The sequence below is a fragment of the Hippopotamus amphibius genome, chromosome 9 (assembly GCF_030028045.1).
Source record: "Hippopotamus amphibius kiboko isolate mHipAmp2 chromosome 9, mHipAmp2.hap2, whole genome shotgun sequence".
In the NCBI taxonomy this organism is placed as follows: Eukaryota; Metazoa; Chordata; class Mammalia; order Artiodactyla; family Hippopotamidae; genus Hippopotamus; species Hippopotamus amphibius.
The window spans coordinates 142,401,647-142,413,921 of NC_080194.1; the positions used below are offsets into that span (position 1 = coordinate 142,401,647).

The following is a 12,275-nucleotide window of genomic DNA, read 5'->3' on the forward strand; positions in this document are numbered from 1 at the left end:
CCCAGGACTACGTGCAGGCCCTCACAGGCCTCTGCTATGATGGCGTCGAGGGCCTCATCTACCTGGCCCTCTTCTCCTTCGTCACAGCCCTCATGTTCAGCTCCATCATCTGCAGCGTCCCACACACGTGGCAGCAGAAGAGGTGAGGGCTCAGGGAGGTCCTGGAACCCCCCCTAGGCCACACAGCGCCTGGGGCCGTGCCTTCTGGACGCCCCATGTCCTGGTCAAGAGGGGGCGAAGGCCTCCTCGCCTCTGGACGCTCCCTGAGCCTCTAGCAAGACCAAGAGGCGCTCCCAGTCCAGGCGACGCGTGGGAGCCCGGAGCAGGCAGGGGAACCGGGGTCCGCCTGCTGGGGCTGGCTCTGTGCCCACAGCCGTCCGCACATCTGGCTGGCTGGGCTCAGGACCTGTCCTCCGTCCCCCCACCCCTGGGAGCAGGTGTCGAGGGGAGAGACCTGCTGGCTGGGGGACTCCTGGCTTCTGCAGGGAGTGCCCCACGTGGCCCTGGCCTCCGTGGCCCACTCAGCTGGGCGATCAGGATGGCCACGACCTCCCATGGGCCACTATGTCTTTAGCGTTGAAGTGGGGGTCCTGGTAGCCCCTGCCTCGGTCTCCCCAGTCAGTACCGGATTGAGTGGGGGTACCAGGCCCCCTCGCTTGGGTCCTTGTGGTGCACCTCCCGGAGCCACCACCTCCCCTGCCATGTGGGCTGTGGCTGTTTCTTGGTGGCCCAGCTTGGATGGCACGTAGCCCAGCTCAGATCTCTTCTCTTTGTCTGGATTTCTGCTCTGTTATTTTCTGTTGGGATGCTGATGCTGCTCGGGGGTGGCAGGGGTGGCCGTGGTGTGGTCATCGTGATGCTGAAGGTGGGGGTGGGAGAGACGGCCGCCGTAGGGGAGGGGCTGAGAGCACGTCCGGGAAGCATGCGGCCCAGCTTGAGATCCCAGCTCTACCTTCGCTCGCTGGGTGACCACGGGCAAGTCACCGAACCCCTCTGGGCCTCAGTCTCCCTGCCTGTGGGACGGGGGCGAGAAGAGTGCATCCTCTCAGCGTCCCCTGAGCCCCGGATGCAGCACTGCGTACAAGGGCTCAGCTCCGGGCTCGGCCGGGACGCAGCACGTGGCCTGTTGCTGCCGCCGCCCCACTTGTCTCATACGAGGAACACGGTGAAGGGACCCTGTGCCCGAGGCCACTAGCCGGTGGTGGGAGGTGGGACGTGAGCCCAGGCCCGGCAGGCCTGCACCCGCACCACCAGGCAGCCCAGCCCCACGTCCCATCCAGGCCAGGCAGCGTGCGACGAGCCCCAGGAGCACCAGAGGCCTGGCCCCCCGCCCCTCACGTTCCCCAGCAGCGGCCTGGACGGATGGACGGCAGGGAGCCAGAGGACAGCAGAGGCTGGAGGACGGGGCCTCAGGCCTCCTGGGGGCAGGCTGGAGCTGCAGCGCCAAGAGAGCACCCCTGCCTCCAGGCACCCGGCCCTCTGTGCTCCCCCAGGAGGGGCCCTGTCCCCTTCTTTCAGTAGCAGACAGCCCGTGTCCCTGTGTGCCCGGGTGACTCTCCCACAGTCCCTGGCAAGTAGGCGACCGAACCAGGATCGGAACCAGGGGTGTTTGCACCAAAGCTGAGCCCTGTGGGTCCCGTCGCTGGCTGCCTCACGTCAGGGCCTGACCCTGTGCTGGGTGTCCCCCCCTGCAGAGGCCCTGACGAGGACGGGGAGGAGGAGGCTGCGCCAGGGCCGCGGCAGGCGCACGACAGCCTCTACCGCGTCCACATGCCCAGCCTGTACAGCTGCGGGAGCAGCTACGGCAGCGAGACCAGCATCCCGGCCGCAGCCCACACCGTCAGCAACGCCCCGGTCACCGAGTACATGTGAGTCGTGCTGGGAGCGGGGCGGGCGGCCCGGGTGCGGACGGCGGACCTGAGCCCCGGGACAGGCTGCCTGGGGCTCCGTGCGGCCGACGGGCGCGGCTTGGAGTGGGGAGGCGGCCCCGCGCGTGCCGCCGCAGTGAGGAGGAGGCGGAGCCCGGGGCAGCAGTGGGGGCCCCCCCCGGGGGCTGTCCGGCCTCTAGGGGGCGTGGCCTGGCGGTGAGTGCCTGCCGCTCCCACGCGCCTGGGTCGAGGCCACAGGGAGGCCACTGTGTTTAGCAGAGGGGGTGCCGTTGCCACGGGCCCTGGGCCTGGCCCCATGGCGGGCGGGCGGGCAGGCAGGCGGCAGGGCCGGGCTCTGTCTGGGCTGAGGCGGGCGGGCGGCGGCCGTGGGCCTCCTCGGAGCCCTTGGCTCTGTGCTGGGTTCCCGGGACCCCAGGCCCTTGCCGGCGGGCAGGGTGCAGTGGTGGGGAAGATGCGTGGGGTCTGCGTGGTTCCAGAACGAGTCCGTTGGCCCAGGGCTGGGATGGCCACGGCCAGTGGTCACTCACAGCCCCTCTCCTCCCTCACCTCAGGAGCCAGAATGCCAATTTCCAGAATCCCCGCTGTGAGAACACCCCCCTCATCGGGCGCGAGTCCCCACCACCTTCAGTAAGTCTTGGGGCAGGAGGGTGGGTCGGGGACCCGAAGCCTGGGGCGGGGGTCCCGCCCTGCTGCCTCGTGTCTGGTGTGGCCTCCCGAGCCGTGCAGGCCCCGCAGACAGCCCCGAGCTCTCTGTGCCAGGGCCGGGGTGGTTGCCCAGCCGGGGCTCTCGGGCAGGCATCTGACGGCACAGACAGGGCTGGGTGAGCTCACAGGCTCCTCCGAGGGCCCTGGCGTCTCATCCCACCCCAGCCCTGCTGCTTCTTCTTTTCCTTCCTCAACTGCCTGCACTCAACCAGGGTCTCAGCTGCTGGCTCTTCCCGCTGGGCCTGGTGTCCGCTCTGGTCTGGGGAACGAGACATAGAAAAGGGGACAGCGTGGTTTGGTGCCAAAGAAAGGAGCTCACAGAGAGGTTGGGGGTCCTGGAGGTCTTCCTGGAGGTGGCGGGCCTCAAGGAACAGGGCTAGAGAGGTTGAGAGCCACCTCGCTTCAGAAATACCCACCTGCTTGTGCAGCGGCCCCACGGCGCCCTGCAGCACTGAGCTGGCCTCGGCCCGGCCCCGGGCGGTGTGGGCTCCCAGGCTGGCTCACGCTCGGGCTGCCCTCCTGTCAGCACGCAGGCTGTTCCCAAGGCCTGCTCCGGGCCGGGCCCTCGCCCTGGCGTTGAGGGCACCCTCTCTTTCTCTCTTTCCTGCACTCCAACCCCCCGGGCCCTCCTAGCGCTATCTGGCTGCCCTGGACTCTGGCGGCCACACGGGCTGGCAGTTTAAGCCCATGAGCAGTGCCTGAACGCTGTGGTGGCCATGTCCTGAGAGTGACAGGTACCGACCCACCCGGGTCCCCTGCCCTGCACCGCCTGCCCGCCCACACCTCCGTGCCGCACGCCCTTTGCTCACCGCGCCCCCGTCGCCAGCGCTGGCTCGCGCCCGTCGGTCAGGTGCCAGCGCGGTCTCAGCTCAGCGCCCGTGGGGCCAGCTCCCGGGCCGCGCAGGCACGTGGGCCTTGCGGCCCCTCGCCCGGCCACAGAGACCCTGGCCCCGGGGGCCGTGAGCCCCTCCGCAGGGCCCCCTCTGCACCCTGGCCCCGCCGCGGGCGGCCCTGCCCATCTCGGCACCGCTTCCCAGAGCCATGTGCACGCGCACGCACGCGCCTGGGCTCGGGGGGGCGGCGGCGGGCGAGCTGGCGCCTGGGGTGCGGCTCCGCGGGTCTGGAAGGGCACACGGGTGCGTGCGCAGGGACGCGTGCCCACCGCCGCCCTCCTCACGCGGCGCGGCGCTCCCCCGGGGTCTGGGCTGCCGCCCGCCGGCCCGCGCTGCATGGCCCTGGAATGCCGGCTCCCGGCGCGCCTGCGCGGCTGCCGATGGGCGCGCGCAGCCGTCCCCCGCCCGGGAGTCCTGGGAGGGCCTCGAGGCCCGGGGGGGCGTGTCCGCCCCGCTCTGCGCACTGCGGTGTGTGGACGGGTTTGCGGACCCCCGGGGGTTGGTGGGGGCAGGTGGCTGCGGGGTCGGCCTGCCAGGCTCTTTCCCACTGGCACCCTTGGCACATGCCTTGGCTTTTGTTCCCCAGGCGGGTGTGTGGCCCCTTGCACCCTGCCTGCTCCCAGCACACGTCTCTTCCACGTGTGCTCACCACGAGCACACGTGCACACGCACGTGCACCAAGCACGGCCTTCGTGCTGCAGGTTGGACGAGAGCGGCGTTGATGTGCGGCCTCCCCTGCCCCTGGCTGCCTGTGTCCCCGTGTCCGTGACGTGCAGAGAGCCCACAGCTTGGTTCCCACCCGAGTGGGTGGCAGCCTGAGGGGCCTCTGTGCTTTCGGGGTCCTCCCTCCCTGGGGTGACGGGGCAGAGCGGCTGCGCCTCCTCCCTCCTGTGGCCCGCGGCCCCGCCAGCCTGGGCCCTCAGGGACCCTCTGACCCTTCCTCGGACGCAGCCTGACCCCACCTTTGTGCGACACACTCCTCCTGGCCACCCACAGGATCCCGCAGTGGGAGGAGGAGGCAGCCTGTGTGTGGCCTTCAGGTCCTGGGCGTGTGGGGTGCAGGGGGGAGTCTCCAAGCTCTGGTTCTCGCGGGGGGCAGGGTGCTGCCTGGCCCGACGCGACGTGTCTGAGACGGGAGTGGGGGCCGCTGTGCCCGTCTCGCTGGGAGAGGAGGCTGGGGTCCGTCCCGAGCCTGGGGAGTTGGGGGCCAGACGTCTGCTCCCTGGGGCTGTCGCTGCCCCTGGCGCCAGCCAGGGCTCAGGAGTCTAGGCGCTGGGCCCGCGGGCCCCTCCCAGAGCTCCTCCTCCCAGGGCTCTGTCAGCTACGCCGCTGTGTGGTCCTGCCCTGCCCCGCCTCGGGGCGCCCAGTGCCCGCTGACCGCCCGCCTCCTCCCCTTGTCTCCCTGCAGTACACTTCCAGCATGAGAGCCAAGTACCTCGCCACCAGCCAGCCTCGCCCCGACCCCAGCAGCGGCGGGCACTAGAGCGCCCGACAGCCACCCGCCCCGCGTGCCAACTGCGCTGCCCCTCCCCGTGCCAGCCTTGCCGCTTACACCCGTGGCCGCCTGCCGGGGCCTCCGCGCACACGCCAGGCCCGCTGCAGGCACCGCGTGGCCGTGCGCCCCCTCCTTCCCTTCCCACAGGGGCGCGGAGATGCCTGGCGTGCTCCTGCCGGCGGCAGCACAGGGGCTCTGGGCCCGCGCCCTCTTCTTGGGCCACGCGCCCGGACGCCTGGGGGTGCTGCTAGCGGCGCCTGGGCCCTCCTGCCCCCCCCCCCACGCCCCTCTGCCTCTGAGGAGTCGGTGACTTGCAGGGCCCTGCGCCGGGCCGCTGTGTGTGCTGGTGCTGTGTCCGGACCCCTGCAGTGTCCCTGGCGGCGCCGCCCGCCCCTTCCCTCCCACAGCCCTGACGCTTTTCCTGCTCCCTCGATGCTCCTGTGCGTCAGCTCTTCCTTCACAGGCAGCACGCGCCCCTCTCTGTGCCGGGCGTCTGGAGGGACGGCCGTGTGCGCCTGCCTGCTTGGCTTCCACGGTGGAGACCTGCCCATGGTGCCCCACCCACCTCTGCAGCATCTAGAGCTCCTTCCTTCTCTCCCCCCCGCCCCCCCCCCCCCCCGGCTCTCTCCATCAGTTGCCAGAAGCCTCCAGGGGGTCCCTGCGTCCTCTGCTTCCCTGCAGCAGCGCTCTCTCCCTCAGCACGCAGCCCGGCCGCGGCGGCCAGCCCTCCGCGGTGGCAGGCGGCAGCAGGTGCCGCGCCGAGCCCAGGCTGCTCACCCAGGGCTGGCCGCCTTCTCGGTGCCAAAACCCCCTCCCCACCCCGGAGACTTGGCGGCCGCACCCGGTTCGTTCTTTGCACTAACCACGTTCGTCATCTCTAGGGCAGGCGGGGCTGCGGGCCGAGGCGCCCCACTGCTCGGTCCCCTTTCCAGCCAGGACGGGCGCAGCGTCCCGGCGCCGGCCTGGGGGCGGGGCCCGAGCTGGCTGGGAGTGTGCCCTCGGCCCCTGCCGCCCCTCTCGGGACTAACCACTAACCTCACGCCAGCCTCTCGGAGGGAGCACTCCTGGCCAACGCAGAGCCCACGGGGGTGCCCCCGAGTCCAGGCTGGAGACGGGGCCCGGGATGGCCGGCAGGGCGTCCGGCTGGAGAAGGTGTTTCTTCTTGGGGTGCTGCTGGGGGTGTCGTAGGCCGAGAGGCAGCCCGAGGGCCTGGAGACTCCTTCCTGGGCCCCAGGGGACCGTGTCCTCAGGAATGAATGTCCCTTGGGCTGTAGGACTGAGATCCCTGTCTCAGTCTCCCTACCTGTGAAGTGGGAACAAGGTTTCCCTAAGGTGCTTTTGGTTTAGTGTACAATGTTTGCTGTGTTTCCTGCCGCAGCGAGGTGGAGGGTGGGGGGCTCCCAAATCAAGATGGGAAGCCCCCTGCCAGTCCCAGCCCTGCCCAGCCAGCCTGGAACAGGCCAGATGTGGCTCAGACTGTGTCAGGCCAGGGGCAGCAGAGCCACTTGGTAACCACGTGAGGACCCAGGCCGGGGCCCCGCAGGGGCAGACAGCGGCTGGCTCAGCAGTTTACATGGGGAGCTCTTTCTCGCAGAGCGGCAGGGCAGCGCCCCTTCCCTGAGGTGGCCTGGGAGAGGCCACTTTCCCTTCTGTGATCCATTCTTTGTGCTGGTATCTGGGACCAAAAGGGTGGGTGGGCCTGGGGCCAGGCCGCCTCTCCCCCTCTCCCAGGGCAGCCTGTGCCCTGAGAGGGGAGGGACGTGAGTGGGCAGACACGGGGGTGTCCCAGGTGGGCCTGCAGGCCCCCAGCCTCGCATCTGAGCCCTTACACACGGCCAAACCTCACTGGAGGGCACCTGTGCCCCACCCCCACTGTTCTGGGCGTCCCACCGGGCAGAGCCACAGCCCAACTGCCCAGCGTTTCCCTGGGCTCCACGGCCTGGGCGGAGCATCCCTGCCTCGGCTCCGGGTCAGAGGGGAGGTGCTGGCAGGGCTGTCCGGTGCCACGCCCTCGGAAGCACAAGCGGCCGGCAGGCCCGTGAGGCCGCGGAAATGTGAATGTACATAGGGTGGGAGACGGGCGCCGCGTGCTCAGAGGCCCCCCGTGCCCTGTGCCTGTCGGTGCCGCCTGCCCGCCTGTTGCTCTGCCCCGTTCCTTTTACTCACCGGGGCTGAGGAAAGGAGAACGGTGGAAGTTAAAAGGGGTGCAAGACCATGCCTCAGGCCTGGAGGGGGAGCGTGTCCCGCCCTTGGTTTTCTTTGTGCTCTAAATTTTCAGGCCCTTTCCTAACCAGTCCTATCCCGGTGATGTCTCCACATCCGCTCCCACCCTACTGTACCCGTGGTCCTTGTCCCACGCAGGCCTTGCACCGTCTTGGGCGGTGGTCCTCGACCACGTGGATGGGAGGGAGAGGCCCGGGGGCCCCTGACGGGCTAGGCGGACAGGAGGGCTTCCGGTTGGGTCGCTCGCCAGTGGGGATCCCTGTGTGGGTGCACGCTCTCCCCAGCTGCCCTGGCCTGCTGTGGCAGGGCCTGGTCAGAAGCCCTGATCCTGTATCCCCCTCCACACCCACCCCATCTCACTATGCAACCCCAGTCCAAGCTCCATTCCCTCCCTACCCCAGGACCCCCACCCAGGCCAGGAAGGGTGCGTGGGTGGCAGCCCCAAATGGAGGGATAGAGGGGACCAGGGCCTCTTGTGTGGGATATTTTTTTGTTTAACCATAATGGTTTTGTATTTGTTACATATAATACATCCCTTGAAGTCATTTTGTTGAGACTCCCCTCCTGGGTTTCTCTCCTGGCGCTTGCATCCCCCTGGCCCTCCAAGGCGATTCAGCATCCCGAGCAGGAGACGGAGGCCTGAAGTGCTTGGCATTCTCCAGCTTCTGTAGGGCCGTGGCTCTGTGTGCTGTCGCTGTGTTTCTGGTTTTTTTTGTTTTTAAACTGGGTTTGGGGTTTGATTTTTGTTTCTCTGGGGGCTTTATTTTTCTTGGCAAATACTAAAAATCTCGTCAATGTAATTTCTGTGGTTTCTATTCAGCTTGGGTTTCATGTTTTAAAATAAACAAATTTTAAAAAATAGGCCCCTTTTCCTGACGTGTTTTGGCTCCCGCCCAAGTCTGTGGGCAGGGTTGCCACGTGCCGGGAGCCCCTAGGGCCAGGGCGCCCCTGGTGGGCGGAATGGGAGGGTCTCGCAGGGCGGGGCGGGGCGTGGGGCGTCAGGTGTGCGGGGCGTCTGGCGCACAGAGCGGTGGTCTGGACGCTGTGAAAGCCTCGGTTGCAATTTGGGCTTGCGCTGGGGGGGCCTGGGAGTCTCGGCTTGCTGTGTGGAGGGCCCCCGTCTCCGGCCACCGGGACAGGTGAGAGACCTGGCTCCGGGCAGGGCTGTTGGAGGGCGCCCCAGAGGCCAAATGGGAGGATGGTGTGTCCCCAGGTGGAACCCGAGGCGGGCTTCCCGGTGCTGCCCCGGCGCCTCCCTGCCCACCGGCCTCCCTGGAGTCCTTCGCGGTGGTCAGAGCGGGAACCCAACCCCCGCCCTCCGAGGTAGGAAGGACCCTTCTCGTTCTCATTTGAGAAGCGGGCTGGTGAAGGCGCCGTGTTGCCCGAGGCCACAAAACCCAGCAGGTAACCCTGGGTGGCAGGAGGCAGGTGTACCGCCCACCTCACAGGGAGACCCTTAGGACCCACGCAGCGGGGGGAGGCACATTTGCCCCCTGCCAGGTACACAGGTATGTGAGGGGGCTGAGAGGCCCCATGGCAGACACCAGGCTCCCGTGGCCTTGCTGGCACCCGGGCTCCTGGCTCTCCGCACCTGTGGGTGCCTGGGCTGGCAGGGGCTCTGGGCGGCGCCTCCGCCTCCAGCACACACCAGCAGCCCGCCTCAGTGGTTTCTGATCTGGTTGGGGAAGGGGGCCCAGGGAGCGCCTGGGGCTCGGTGCTTCTGGGTGCCGTGGGGGGGCGGCAAGGGCAGACTCTTGTCTTGCGTTTCGCGGCCGGGCAGAGGGACCGTGCTGCAGCTGGGGGGCGTGGCCCAGAGAGGCCGGCTGTCTTCAGATGGGGAGGTAACAGCCTGCTGTGAAGGCTGTCGGTAGTGACCCCTGGGCAGAGGACATGGCTGCAGCCGGGAGGAGGGAAGAGGTCGGTGGGGGAGTGATGTTCCTGAGTCGCAGGAGGGGCTGGACCTAGGTCACAGTGCCAGGGCTGGCCATAGACAGGGCTGCGGTCCCTCCTGCTGGCCGGGTGCTGAGAGCGTGTGGGCGGGGTGGGGCTGGGGTGGCAGGAGGCCTTACGAAGCAGAGAGGAGGCTGGAGAGGAAGTGGGGGTGCCGTGGGAGAGCCGGGGCAGTGGGCCTCCTCAAGGGCCCTTGCGGCTCTTGGTCCGAAACTCAGGTGAGACTCACCAGGCAGGAAGGCAGGCCCTCCGGGCACCCAGGTGTGGGTAGTGAGCAGGCAGAGGGCTGGATGCAACAGGTCAGAGACGACAGGCTTGGCCAAGAGAAGACGTGGCAGCGAGAGAGGCCAGAGGAGGTGAAGGCGACTTCGAGGGCATGACTGGACCCTGGGATTTCAACCAGCGTAGGACAAGCCCTCGAGGGGCGAGGAATCTGCGGTCCAGCAGGGTCAGGAAGTCGAAGGGAGTGAGCCGGACAGACAGGAGGTGGATGCAGAGTGGGATGGTGCTGCAGTGGGGTGGGGAGGTCTGAGGAGTGACCACAGACTGGTGACCGGGGCGGGGGCGGGGGGGGGGGGACAGCTTGTTGGGGGAGGGGTGCCAAGGGTGTGGGAAGGGCCACAGACACCGAGGCACCCGGAACAGTGTGGGAGGGCGTGGCCACGAACTAGGAGTCAAAAGCTCCCCGAGACAAGGGTGCCTGTGGATACCCACGTGGGAGAGGGGCAGCAGACGTTGCAGTCCTGTTGCGGGCGGGCGCGGGCGCGGGGGCGAAGGGTCTGTAAGTGCCAGGGAGAGCGTCTCCAGGAATGAGATGTGAAGGTGGCAGATGCCCGGCAGGGGGCGCTGGGTCCCCGGAGGACGAGAGACGAAGGGCGGGGCCAGACTGCCGCTGTGGGAAGACCCACCCGGAGTCCCCGATGGGCTGGGGCAGCCCAGGAACCTGCATCCCCAGCGAGGTCCCTGTGACCGCCGGCTGCGGGTCTGGGGCTCAGCTGTGACCACCACATTCACACAGGAGCTGAGCAGTCACTTGGCAAGGATCTGGGATTTCACTGGGATGGGCCGGGAGGAGACGCAGCAGGCAGCCCTGCATCCGAGCCAGGGGACAGGACAGGGGCGTGGGTGGCCCAGGGCGGCGGCAGCAGCTGGCTTGAAGCGTGCCTCGCGCCACCACACGTACCGCACCAACCAAATACTTGTGATAACCGATAGATTCCAAATACTGGTACTATACAAAATACTGGTCGTAACCAAGGATACGTGACGTGAACTTTTCAGAGCAGGCAAGGGGCTGCCGAGACGGTCTCCCCTCCATGTCACGCAGGGGCTGCACCCCTAGATCAGGGTGCGGGTCCTGGGAAAGGTGGATTCAGGCTGGGAGAGGAACCACCAGCTCTGGCCACCAGGCGGCGTCCTCGGACTGTGGTGGGCTGTACATGGGGGGGCGGGCGCTGCCCCCGAGGCCTGGGCAGGGGCAGTAGGGGGTGGGCGGTGGGAAAGCAACCACACCTCTGAGCCCCCAAACTCAGCATGGCCACAGAATCCGGGCAACCTCCAGGGGCCAGGACGAGGGGCCCCCCGGCCCCTGGGTCCCTTCCTAGCCATGGGCCAAAGTGCCTTTTGTGGGTCCAGCCCTGGACTCAGAAAGGACTTGAGGAAGGGGTCGCCTCCGAGAACGTGCGGCGAGGCTGGGCCTGGGGCGGCAGCAGGACCGGCCCGTTGGTCTGAGAGCAGAAAGATGGGGCTGGCTCTGGTTCCCCCTTCCCCTCTGCCCCCAGGCCCAGAGAGGGCAGGACTGGCTGAAGCCACCAGCAGGGCCTGGCCTCTGGAACCGTGGATGGAACGTCACGCGAAGCCCCGCTTGCCTGCCGTCGGGACGGGTGCAGGCGTGTCGCGGAGGCCGAGGTCCGGGGCCATCCTGTCTCCCAGCCCTCCGGGCATCCTGACGGGCCCCACCCCTGCCCCATGGCCCAGGCCGCGCTGAGACCTGGGACGTCTTTCTCTCCCCACTCCGGTTCTGGAGCATTCCTACTCCAGCTCAGAGATGCCTCTTCGGGGAAGTGGGCTGTGATGGGCCAGCTGAAGAGAAGCGTGTTTAAACTGAGCAGGCAGGGGCTCCACCCTGGCAGCCCGCTCAGCCCCTCCAAGACCTGGCTCAGCCTGTGTTCTGGCCAGCTACCCCAGGGGCTCACCCGCCTGGCAGCGCAGGAGCCGGAGGCGGGCGGAGCGCCCAGCAGCCGCAGTGGTTGCGGTTTTACTTTTTAGTGTTGAAAGCCCACAAGTGACAGGCGGTTTGAGAGGGCCACTCTGGGAGACGTGGAGCCCCGCCATCCTGCCAAGACCCTCTCCAGCCAGCCGCCAGCCCCGTGAGTGGGGGAGGGCTGCGGGTGCCCGCAGAGGAGGTGGGGCATGGCTGCCCCCAGCAGCGCCTCCAGAAGGGAGGTCACCTCTTCTGCTCAGTGACTCATCTCCTGGGGGGAGGGCCCCTCCGTCACACCCCTGAGGGCGGCAGATGGAAGACCTCAGGCTGCCTGGTTCCTGTAAGGCCTCCCAGACCTGCTTCCCCTTCGGAGGAGGAACGTCCCTGCTCCCTCAGTTTCTTGTTTAAGAGGAAAGGGCCAAGGTGCTCCTAGCCTGTGCCCCTTGGCAACCCCTCCCTCCTGGCCCTCCCACCAGGGTCCCGGCCACACTTACATCTAACCCCCCCCTTTCAGACGGGGGTCGAGGCTCCCGGAGGGGTGGGCTCTTCTGCTCTGCTGTCCCTGCTCGGTGCCTCCCACCCCACGCGGGGACAGCCTGGACCAGCTGTGAGCTACCAATGGCCCCCACGCGGGTGTGGACTCCACCTGCCCCGGCCACACCTGTGCCCCAGGGCCCCGCCAGCTCTGTGGGGAGGCGATGCCCGCTGCTGGAGGAGGGGCGGGTGCTGGGGCCCTGGGTCCACAGTCTGCCGGGACAGAGGCTCCCGTGACTCACACGGGCAGGAAGGAAGCCCCGGCTTCTGCCCACAGCTGGCAGCCGTTCTGGGGGCCCCCCCACCCCGTGCCGCCGCCCTGCCGGGCACACACTGAGTGCTGAGTCTGGGGGCGTCCCCAGGACAGGGGTCAGGCTGTGTGG

At 68.2% G+C, this 12,275-nt stretch overlaps 1 protein-coding gene across 3 annotated transcripts in view; it reads left to right on the top strand.

Moving 5' to 3' along the window:
- The window catches only part of TTYH3 (tweety family member 3), a 51,362-nt gene that overhangs the window by 19,424 nt on the left and 19,663 nt on the right, over positions 1–12,275 (top strand). Inside the window, exons 11-14 of one of the 3 annotated variants that reach the window (XM_057749926.1) lie at positions 6–142; positions 1,695–1,868; positions 2,441–2,516; positions 4,896–8,066. In XM_057749926.1, coding sequence (XP_057605909.1) covers positions 6–142; positions 1,695–1,868; positions 2,441–2,516; positions 4,896–4,970 — 462 coding nt within the window. In that variant the 3' untranslated portion in view covers positions 4,971–8,066. Of the gene's footprint in view, positions 1–5; positions 143–1,694; positions 1,869–2,440; positions 2,517–3,227; positions 3,323–4,895; positions 8,067–12,275 lie in introns of those variants that run through there. The other 2 variants (XM_057749927.1, XM_057749925.1) reach the window with 2 other exon arrangements.